Source organism: Lagopus muta, chromosome 18 (assembly GCF_023343835.1).
Source record: "Lagopus muta isolate bLagMut1 chromosome 18, bLagMut1 primary, whole genome shotgun sequence".
Lineage (NCBI taxonomy): Eukaryota > Metazoa > Chordata > Aves > Galliformes > Phasianidae > Lagopus > Lagopus muta.
The window spans coordinates 8,033,156-8,044,278 of NC_064450.1; the positions used below are offsets into that span (position 1 = coordinate 8,033,156).

The 11,123-nt window shown below is 43.8% G+C and overlaps 2 protein-coding genes and 1 non-coding gene across 12 annotated transcripts in view; 1 reads left to right on the plus strand and 2 right to left on the minus strand.

The window, feature by feature from the left end:
* BPTF (bromodomain PHD finger transcription factor) overlaps positions 1–917 on the plus strand; it is a 46,930-nt gene extending 46,013 nt beyond the window's left edge. For all 10 annotated transcript variants that reach the window (XM_048964769.1, XM_048964775.1, XM_048964779.1 and 7 more), the window contains one exon: positions 5–917. In XM_048964769.1, coding sequence (XP_048820726.1) covers positions 5–41 — 37 coding nt within the window. In that variant the 3' untranslated portion in view covers positions 42–917. The remainder of the gene's footprint in view (positions 1–4) is intronic.
* A 115-nt stretch (positions 918–1,032) lies between these two features.
* Positions 1,033–10,141, minus strand: C18H17orf58 (chromosome 18 C17orf58 homolog). The gene is made up of 5 exons (XM_048964781.1): positions 9,972–10,141; positions 7,499–8,119; positions 7,296–7,376; positions 5,631–5,822; positions 1,033–5,111 (listed from the first exon to the last, which is right to left on the minus strand). Exons 1-5 carry the CDS (start codon positions 10,033–10,035, stop codon positions 4,924–4,926), a joined length of 1,146 nt encoding a protein of 381 aa, XP_048820738.1. The 5' UTR covers positions 10,036–10,141; the 3' UTR covers positions 1,033–4,923.
* Positions 10,142–11,009: 868 nt separating this feature from the next.
* On the minus strand, positions 11,010–11,082 carry TRNAR-CCG (transfer RNA arginine (anticodon CCG)). The gene has a single exon. It is a non-coding gene; the product is annotated as a tRNA-Arg (tRNA).
* Positions 11,083–11,123: the final 41 nt, after the last annotated feature.

Sequence of the window (11,123 nt, forward strand, 5' to 3'; positions counted from 1 at the left end):
GCAGGTCCCATAACAACAAACTGCAGTCTACAGCTTCTTAGAGTTCTGCGTGTAAACCTAACAAACGAGCAAGAATCTGGTTGTCTGAAAATTTTTAATTAAGAAGCCAGATGTTTTTAGTCAGGTTATCCTGACAAGACTCGATGTAAACTGCGTTTTTATTGGTCACAACAGTCAAATTATATCCTTGGCTTATTTTGTCCAAAGGACAAAGAAATAAAAATCAGCAGCACCACTTTCTTGTCAAGATCAAATTGTTGTACTATGGTGGCAGAAGCAGGAAAACTTTGTTTTGTTGAAGGAGAAAGAGCAAGAAAATAAAAAGATACAGTAAATGGGGTCAAGTTTAACTCCATGGAAATGCCACGTCTGTTCTTCAGTGAAGAAGCTGGTTTAAAGTCCACACAGAAAACTTTGACTGTATTTATTTATTGTTGCAAAAAAGACGCTTTTTTATTGCTGCCCTCATTTGTCAGCTAATTATTTTTTCTTATAAAATCCAGCCCCGGTCACATGTAATCCATTCTGTATCTTAACATGATTCCTGTAGGTAAAAGTACAAGAAGACCTCTAGATGTCTTTTCTTTCTATGAAAGGAGCTGCTATGTACACATGTGCACACACACAGAACTGGGAATCAACGATGAGTTTGTCATTCATGGTAGATTAAAAAGAAACCAGAACAATTAAGCTTGCATAAAGGTTGGGCTAAGTGGTCATGGACTACAGACTCTGTTGCCTTGAATATAACAGTACAATTTGTCATTTACTCTACACCAGACTGAAACGAGTAAAATCTATTTGAAGGTATCTTGTTTGTAAACATTTGTCAGATTCTAATTTTTTTCTTTTGTATTAAAATTCAAAATATGGATGTATATGAAACAAAATAAATGGAGATAATTGTTCTCCCCACACATGTAGGTGTCCTTGAGTGTGCGCTGATATGTTTGTAACGCTTTGGGGATCTGGTGGAAAGCAGAGGTGTTACGAGTAAGTGGGGAGGGAAGTGGAAAAGGAGATCTGACTTGGCTCCCGAGGTGGCATTTAGAACTTCTCTTTTCTAAGCAGCTGTTATCCCGTTACAGAATTCCTACACTGGTGCCAAAATTACTGTAACGGGTAACGTGGTAGGAAGCGTTTGGTGAGATGGCACTGCCCACTGCTGAACTAAGTGATATCTTACCAAGTACCCTAGAAATGTACAGTTCCAGGTGTCAGTGTATCTATGAGAGGCGTTCCAGATGGCTTTGTCGTTTCCTGTATAAGGAGTTGCTGGCGAGAAGAGTAAGTTGTAGTCAAAAGAAGATGCAATTTGCAGGTGTTTCTTTTTCTTTCTCACTTGCATACTGCGTAAATGACTGTCTCCTATTTCCTAAATCTAGTTACTGAGCCATGATTTGTATGCAGCTCTCCAACCATTTGACTTAAGCTTTTGCACTGATTCGCAGTTAACTTCTGTTCAGTGAGCTGGGATTTCCCTGATGTATGAATAAGCTCCTCCTGGGTTTAACCTCACACCTTGCTATGCAAGAACCTTCCTTGTTGTTTTTTCTTAAAGATGTTGCTACTGACCACACTTTCTTATACTCACAGGCTCAGGTGTACAGATACTTCTGGGATAATTTTATCTAATAAAACCCATGGTTTTTTGTACGTTCAAATGTTGTCATTTAACCTATATGTGACAAAAATAATTGCTCAGTGTGAAAACAGTTATCCATTTACGCTTCTTGAAGTTAAAGAGGAGTAGTTGCATTTAGGTTATGTTGTCCTTGACATTTAAGATAAAAATGCTGCATATTGTACGCATTGTGTTTTTAATGCAGAAAGGAAAAAATTACAGCTTCTAACAGTGTTTTAACATACCTTGCATTTCATCAGAACTTGGTAATATTTCTGTACTATATGACATTTAAAACTTTCCTACCTGTAGGCAATAGACTGCTATGTTTTTAAAAACCTGTGGCAAATTGAAGAGTACTTTTTTTGTACCTGAAAGGACACATCATCCTAGACAAATAAAATAACGTGCTTGACATTGATTTGGTGGTGTTTCTAATGAAACCATTGGTGATGTTGTGGCGTTGTTGTAGGTCTTGGCTTTTCCAGATTAGGTCTGATTGCTAGTGAATCAGTTTCATCAGGGAAATAATCCATGCACGTGATTTCATCTTGCTGAAAGCTGCCTTGAGTTTTTCAATTGCCGATGAATGCAGTGAGGCATTTGTCTTGGTTTATTAGAGGTGATATTTTTAGTTAAAAGGTGTTTCTGGATGAAAGCGGTCTTGTAAAAGTTATTAATTCCCACCTTCCTAAAAGTATGGTAAGTTCCTAAGATCTGTGATCTCTGTTCAGTCATCTTCCTTTTAATTTCTTATAAATAATAGCATGTTTCAAAATAGTCATGTATTGTAACATAGATGTTGATCATGTGAACCATTCTGGCTTGATTTTTGTTTCTCAGACAACTTTCAATCAATTTCCTATGACCTAAATTCAGTTCATCAAACGGTTAATGTGGATTTAAAGGTGGTTAAAAAGTCAAGCTTACCCAAAAGCCATGAATATCTCCTAGGAGGGCAGGAAGACAACATTGCTCTGCACCTGGGTTTCTGTGTGTTGGCTGCAGAATGTTTGTGTGTGTTCTGGGGGGGAAACAAAACGATCTGTTGTGAGATATCTCACTTAGCATTGCAACTATTGCATCTAAGTAACATCTTCTTTTCAGTGTGCTCAATGCTGTGGGTTTTTTTAATGGTAAGTGCTACATTTTGGAATTCCACGTGACTCAGAATGTTTTTCTTCAATCCTGTAGCACGTGATAGGCCTGGTCAGAAAACAGTAGTGATGCTTCCCTCCAGCTGCATTGCAGTTGGGCTGTGAAATGCAGTGGTTTGTTGCTTGGCTGTTGTGGTAATATTTTAAGGAACACCTTCCAAGAAAGAAAGGGAAAAGAAGGTGGCCTTGTGATGTAAACAGGGAGAATGGAATCCACTGCTGTTCAGGCTTGCTTCTAGAGCAGCACTTGTACCTGAGGTAGCAGTAGAGGCTGTGTGGGTTGCTGGCCTTTTACTTTGGGTTTGGATGTCATTGGCAGTGGTATGCTGTTATCTTCTGAGATAACATCTGTGGCCATGTCCCATCTTGGTTGTGTTTTTGCACCCCTGCTTTGCCTGCTTTAGATTACGATGACGTCTTGGAGGTGGGGATGGGTGCGTAGTTGCTATTCTGGGCAGATGATTGATCTGGGACTTGCTCATTAGTCCCTGGGCTGCATTTGAAAATAGAAACAAAGAAACTTGAGATGCACATGTAACCCTTCCTCCTTCCTTCCCCTGTCCCACCCTCAGAATCACTGCCAGGAATGATTTTGCCAAATCAGGAGCCCTCTTAATTAAAGTCTTGGGAAAATTCCAGCTATGTACGCTATGCTCTGTATGACCTCTTTCACACTGCAGAAGTGAGATGGTATATTTTAGATGAACACGAACTACTGGTGAGTTTATGTCCTATAGCAACAGTTTTCTAGGTCCTAAAATGTAGGATGTTCACTGATGGTATTTTGTCTCCTATTCCAGATCAAGAAGTATCTCATACATGCGACTTATCCCACATGCTCTGCTCCATAGCTTCTCAGTGACTCTAAACCAAGCTGAGGATTTATCTGAGGTAGAATTGGTAAAAAGAAAAAGAAAATTAAACTTTTTGTTGCCATTAAGATTCTAGTGGCTTATTTGTAGGGATACTTGCAAATACTGTCAGAGCTACTGCTTTGGCAAGAATATTTTGTCTTACTAACAATAGTAGTTAGCAGTTATTTTTCTACTCCGTTGTTTGAAGTAGGCAGATTTGAACTGTGCCTTGAAATCACCAGGTGATCCTTCCAGCAAGGAGATGCTCCCATTTAATACTCTCTGCATAATCTTTTTTGATCTTTTGAAACCCAGAAAAACACTGAACTGAGAACCCTGTGAACACTTTATTCATTTATTGTACAGACTTAGAGTTTGTGAATACTGACTGCTGGAGCAGTAAACATTAAGAGATGCCCTTTGCAGAACATTTATATAATTCTTAAATCTCCACTGCTTAATGGTGCTAAAGGGTTGTGTCTTTGATTCAGAATAACTCCTGATGTGCAAGTGCAACTTTGATAATTCTCATGGGAAGATAACATTCAGTACAGAGTTCTAAAGCTGAACTTTTAAGGAACTGACAAGGTAGCCAGGCATACAAAATGTGCTTGCAATTGCACGCTCAGTTTGCATTCCTTGGCAGGAACTTCTGCCATAATTTGTAAGCCTAATTGGGCATTTGCGTTGTGTAGTTACTTGATTTGCTTTCAGTTAGTTGTTAATTATTCAAGTATATGAATACACTACTTTATAAGCTTTATATGAAAACTCAATTCTGTCTAAAGAAGTGTATTTGAGGAGACCAACATAATATGAAAGATACTTGGTTTTGTTGGTTTCTTTTGCATCACATGTATATAATACTTAGAGCTGAGTGAAAACGCAACTGACATTCTCTATAGATTTGACATCCTCTAAGGTTTGTTTGAGGTGAGGGGCTTGGAAGTACGGTTACTTCTTGTGTACCTAAGAACCATGTCTTCAGAATTTCACTGAGCAATCACTACAGATTATTAGTGGTACGTTACAGCAGAGGAGGCAATAGCCTGTGGCTCTGAAAACAGCTAGAGCAAGGTTACGACCAGTTACTGTAGATGGACTTTTGTGCTATGTTATAGGTGGCTAATCAGAACATTCAGCTAGCGTTCACTACAGCACAAATGCAAGTGCTATTACAATCAGTTTCAGACATCAGTAGAACTACCTCCCACTGTTGCTAAATCATTATGTTTAGGTGTAGGTGAATTCTACTGCTGCCTGCGTTACAGGAGGAGCTTACGAAGCCTTATCTACATTTAGTGCGAGCCCCTTGCACTTTGCGGCTCCTTTTCCTGTTGAATCTCTTCACGTAGCTGCTGCTGCTTGCAATCAAGCCATCCCCTGGCCTCAGGTGCCCACGCAGGAACTGCACTAGGTTTGCAGGGATCTGTCTTCTCTTGTGGTAGATCTGACCCATCACGATGTATCTGCTGCCTGCAAGGGAAATGAGATTTCTGTGTTATGAAGAAAACATTGATTCATTCACTGCACTGACAGTAAGGACAATAGATATATGAATAGATAAAAAGTTAGACCCTAGCAAAATACATCCTGGGACTTGGGGGTTCTACTTGCACATGAATTAATTATTCAGTTGTTCTGCAACTAGAAGGTTTAGTGGGGAAATGCTGGTATTTGATAAATCTGCATTTAGAAGGGAAACTAGACTATTTACAAAGAGCTTATGCTCCTGCTTAATTTTGTTTAAGCAATCCTAGAAACCTTTGCAATCATCTTGGAACTGGATGAAGTTGAAGAGCTGTGCTGCTACCTGATGCCTTCATGCAGGTGGGTCTCTTACCAAGTTGCAGAAGTAGGGTAGAAACAACCCTCCAGTTTAAGCACTTTTTTTGTTTTGAAAATAACCCAGGATGAGCCTTTTGAATGGAGGCAAACTAAAATTGCACTGCATGCAGGAGGAACAGTAGAGTGGATTTAGCTGGAATTGTTTACCAAGTTTGAAGTCTGGACATGGCTTGCTGCAGTTGAAAGAATCCACAACTAGAATGTGAACTCGGAAGAAGAAGCCATCAGGAGTAATAAAGAGGCGACTCATCTTGTACAGGCCATCACTGTTTACCAAAAGTGTAACCAAGTGGACTCCACTCCCCAGTCTTTCCATGTTATAAACAATTCCATTCACTGCTGTTTTAAGGGCAAGAAAAAAGAAGCACAAGATTACGTATCGTAGTGGCAACTCAAGGTAAATTCATTTAAAGTGCTGTAAATACCAGCACAGAAATTATTTGGTGCAGTAATTGGCAGGACTGAAGGTAGCAGTTGCTTCTAATTATGACACTGGATGACTTACTAACATTTCTGTTCTTTACAGCTCCGAGATCTAAGGGAAGTTTATAAAAGGTTCAAATTAAAGCGATGGTTTTAGAATTGTTCCTCACCTGATATTCAAAATACTTACTTGACAAAGTAAAACTTACAAGTTTTCAACACCACAGTGTGGTCCAAAGTTAACCTACTAATAAACCACTTTGGATTTGAAAGGAAAGGCCCTCATCACATCAAGCAGCAAGGGCACCAAGAAGGCAACGTCATGCTATCAGACAATTTCTGCATGCTATCTACTCAATTTCTGGTTTTAATAAGTTGTGGAACTGGAAAACAACAACTGTGTTAGGTATTAAGAACTGCTGTAGCTGGCATTCCACCCGCATCACTGAGAACTTTGATTCGGTCTGTGGCTGTAAACATAGAGAACTGAAAATTCTCTCTGTGATCACAGCAATGGAACTTGGCTGATGTCTTCTTTTGTACCCGGCTTCTTCAGTGTAAGACTTGGAGGAGACTGCTGTTTGTGAAAGGCTGAGAGGTCCAAAGGTTGTGTCACTGTAAGGCCTATGTTTGACAGGAATGCAAGAGTTGTAAAACAAATAATAATAAAAATACATAACGTTTGTAGAAAGCACTTCCTGACTTCTCCATTTAGAGAAAACAGATGTCTTATAACGTGTTTATATTCTGCAAATGGAAACATCTGCTACCGGTAGGCATGTATTCTGCTCATCTCTTAAAATACTGTGGGAAAAAGTTGCTATTTGATGTCATAAGTGTAAGGAAAGATTTCAGTCAGAAAATGCTCTTCAGTACAACATTACCAAGTTATTTTCTAACATCTTTAGCTATACCAGCTTGGATGCAGGGACTGAAGACATGAATCCTAAGGAATGTCATGAGGAATCCTCTATACAGAACGCATGCTGTGCTGGTTACTATTTATTTTTGTTGGCATCTTTACCCCCCGGATCACAAACTTGTTCTAGGTAGTATAGGCTGCTATACAGCTACACTGTTTAACATCAGAGTATTGAAAACTGTTGGTCTTCAATTCTGTAGATCAGCAACAAGAGCTCTGCCTTCTGATTTGGAGTGGAAAGTGGAGAAAACGGGGGAAAAAGAGCACTGGTCCAAGGCAGAGAAAGAGTAATGTAAGACTTGGTACTATTGTCACAGTACTCTTACAAACAGCTGTGATGGCTCCCTTTAATGCACTTAATGGTTACCTAATATATGTAGTGAAGTAGTACCCTAAAAGCAGAAGTGTCAAGGAATACATCAACAAAGATGGCTTTGGCTTTGTGTGGCTCATGGAAGACAGCTTACCAAATTCACTTGTGCAGTAGGCCTCCACTTCATCTCTCTCTTTCCTGCACTCGGTCAGACATGCCTTCTCCATATCAGCACCTAGAACAGGCACAGAGACTGAGGGACAGCAATGTGCCCTTCTGGGATATTTTATTCAAATTGTGGCACCCAACCTGTGGAAAGCTCACAGCCTTCCTTACTGGAGCAGTCTCCTCCCTTACCTTTCTTCAGCAAGCTGAAATGGTGTGGCAAGCTGGGTGGCTGGCGGTTGGTGACCCAGGAGGGTTTGCTGATCATCTGCAGCAATTCAGTGCTTTTGTAGGGGTTTACCTTGCCTGGTCGGTTGAAATGATCCAGCACGTTAGGATCAGCTGACTCTGCTGTTCCAGACTCTAGAAAAGGATGAGCCCCCAGTAAGGATGTGATCTTATGGTAGGAAGTTGCTGTGTGCTGGAAATGAGCTGACACGCTGTTAGCAGCCTCCGCCAGCCGCCTGTCTGCCTGCTTTCTGTTTGCCTGGTTCAAGTCAAAGGAGGTGGGAGAAGGCCCCTCGCTTGCAGGTTCCAGAGGCAGGGTCCCTCCATGCTGCAGGAGGTGTTTCCTCAGCCCTGTGCTGTTTTCAGTAGAAGGCTTGGTTCGTTTCTTTTTGTCTGAAGAGAGGGAGGTGATTTCAGGAGGTTTTGGGTGCTGCAGGTTGGTGGGAGACAGAAATTGGTATTCGGTGGGATCCTCTCTAGTGGTGGCCCAGGCTGGCAGTTTGGCTTGGCCGGGTGTAGCATCTGCTGAGTTACACCCATATTTGCTGAGAGACTGGCTGGCTTTCTCAGCACAGGGCAGGGATCCTGCATTAAAAAAGAAAGAAAAGAAAAAAAGAAAAGAAAGAGAGAGAGAGCAAGTCAGAATTGTTTATTATTCCATGTCCATGTGATAATAAACCTGGCAGATTGGATGTCTGCTCCATAAATGAGGCCTTCGAGTGCACGATGGCATAACTCACAGCTCAACTGATAAAACGGAGCCCTTCATTTGTCTGTATTCAGCCACAGAAGGCCTGATACAGAGAATGCAGCTGTGAGCAAAACACAGGAGATTTGCATTTTTACTTTATTATTGTTGTAAATTAAAAACATCACTTATAAACAAACCCTTTTCTCAAAAGCCTGAATCTCCAGGGAGCATCTGAGGAAACAAAATTCACATTGCCATTTGGGATGCTTATTTAAAAGACCATGACAACAGAACTATTTGGTTTTCCCATCCATGGGATGCCTTATTGACAATGTCATCTGGACTTTTCAGCGGCTTTCGGCTTTGAACGCTACTGAAAAGATCTTTATCCACAGTTTTGGATCTCTGACTTTTGCACTACAGAGTTGTATGGGAGTCCAAGAAGACCTAGTCTGGTAGCTAGGCTATTGCTGCTGAGTAACAATTATTTCAAGCCTTTTCTTAAGCTGAGAGGACAAGAGCTGAAAAAGACAGGAAGCGTCTGGGACTGCAGTGACAAAGGGACAGGCTTAATGGCACTGTTTGTGCAAGCTGCACAGTTACCTAGAGCTTAGTTTATATTTCACCTTGATTGCTCGGAGCTCACAAAGCAAAAGACTTTTCTTTTATGCTGGGAAGAGAGAAATTGCCTCTTGCAGTTCTCCCTCCCTGTGCTTGAGCCCTCCCTTTAGTTGGCCAGTGCAGGGTTTTAGAGCAGTTCACCCACACACAGCCGCTGTCTGGGTGTTCGCTCTGTGGTTAGCACTGTGTAGGAGGCTGATCCTGACTCCTTGTGTGAAAAGAGATATTTGACTTACACAGATGAACAACATCCTGGTTTATCTTCCATAACTGACTCTCAGCTGCTGACCTTGCCATTTCTCCCCCTCTGCTCTCACCAGCTGCTGTCATGGGAAAGATTCCCTGATATTTGGGCTGGCCACATGTAAAGTCAAAAGAATGCCCATGAAGAAAAGGGTGGAAGAAGTCCAAGCTGAGGAAATTAATAGGCAAGGGTGTTATGGAGCTGTTCCCATATGAAGCTGTGTGCTCTGAGCAGGTGTTTTAGATTTGGCTTTTATATATAAATGCACTTTTCTGTCAGTTTATTGAGCCCTCTCAGTCACGGACTGTAACGAGAAATGGTTCATTTGTCCCTACTCCATCTGTTCAGGATGCTGAGCCTCGTTCTGCAACACCAGCATGTTCCCGTGCACCTCTTGCAACCTAAGAAATACAACTGCCCCATCATCAGTTCCTGGACTTCTCCTTCCTTATGGAATAGATCACCTTTAGTTGCAGAAATAAGATACACGTTTGTTCATGACAGCTTGCTCCAGGGGATAAATTCTAGACCCAGAATTTATCAGCGCAGAGAAAGAGAGTAAAAGGGCACGACCACATGCAAATGGAGAAATCTCACATGCAGAACGAAGGCAAACTTCACCTGCAGACCAGTGCAGGCAGGATGGATGCACAGCACCAGCTGCCTGCCTGCTTCAGGCAGGTGCTCCTCGTTCTTTCTGACCCCAACAAAGCAGCTACTACAGTTTACATTCCCAACCTGTTTCTTTCCTAAGCCTTTACATTATTCGTGCTACAACTTGCTGGACAGTGGGCTGCTTTGGTGAGAATTTGTGGAAATGCCTTTAACCTCCCCTAACACCGCAGACAGATGTGTGCCCAGCCCCGCTGTGTGGAACTTACCGGCCACCGAGCTGCAAGACGATCTAATGACAAAGCAGAGGAGCCAGAGCGCTTTGGTTGTCATTTTGAAGTAAAAGTTTTGTTTTTCTTTTTTTTTCTTTCTTTTTTTTTTTTCCAGCCTCAAAACGAAGCGGAGTCTTTTATGCCCTTCCCCCGATTCATGCTAATGAGAGGCAGCCTTAGGGGAAACGGGAACCGCCGCCGGACAGCCCCCTGGAGCAGCACCAAGCCCGCACCCACAGCCCCACAGTGCGTAACGGATGGACGGGAGGCTCGCGGCGAGATTGAGGGAGCGCCTCGCTCTGCCCGCGGAATTGCTCGAGGAGAGCCGGAGAGCGCCAGGCTCTGCTGGGCGGCGGACAGGCAGCCAAAGCTGAGCGATACCGCAGGAACCCGAGGGCTCCAACCGCGCGGCCGGAGCATCGCCTGCCGAGGGACCGCTCCCGTGCAGCGGTTATCGCCCGGCGCGAGGGGAAGCCCTGCTGACCGCAGACACCGCTTTATTTCTCGATTTCTATGAGCTGACGTGCAAAATTTTACACCCCAAACCGACCCCCATGTGGGTCGCTGCGTTTAAGCAGGTTTATCCCGCCGAAACAGGCGATCTCGTTACCGGACCGAAGCCCCGTTGTGACCGCCGGAACGGCCGCGTCGCACCTCCCGGCGCCGAGAGCCGCCCAGGGCAGCGCAGCCACGGCCCAGCTGTCCGCGCTGCGCGCTGCCTCGGCTCGGCAGTCGGACCGGGCCGCCCGAAGTACCGGCAGCTCTGCGGAGCCTCTCATCGCTCGCTCAGCCGCACGGCGAACCGACGACCGCTCCGTTCCGCGCACCTTGCTGCTGCTCCGAGGGGAAGCAGGGGGCGGCGGTACCGGCACCGCGCTCGGCACCCCGCCGACGGAGCCGGGAGGAGAGCGGCGGAGGGGCTCGGAGCCGCTGCGGTTGCGGCCAAAAGTGAGGAGTGCACGCACTGCGCTACGAGCTACTTGGCGGGAGACACCCGCGCTGAATGTACCAAGCTGCCACAAAACATCGGCGGCACGACCCAGATGGGACTCGAACCCACAATCCCCAGCTCCGGAGGCTGATGCCTTATCCATTAGGCCACTGGGTCACCCAGCAAAAGCTGCGAGCGCCGTGCCGTAAGAGCCCCGC

What these genes read in the sequence shown, in the direction of transcription:
- C18H17orf58 (XM_048964781.1), bottom strand. Translation starts at nt 10,035, where the DNA reads ATGACAACCAAAGCGCTCTGGCTCCTCTGCTTTGTCATTAGATCGTCT. An exon ending in GTCTTGCAGCTCGGTGGCCG is followed by an intron (nt 8,120 to 9,971) that starts GTAAGTTCCACA and finishes TTTTTAATGCAG; the next exon opens with GATCCCTGCCCTGTGCTGAG. An exon ending in CTACTGCACAAGTGAATTTG is followed by an intron (nt 5,823 to 7,295) that starts GTAAGCTGTCTT and finishes CCCTTAAAACAG; the next exon opens with CAGTGAATGGAATTGTTTAT.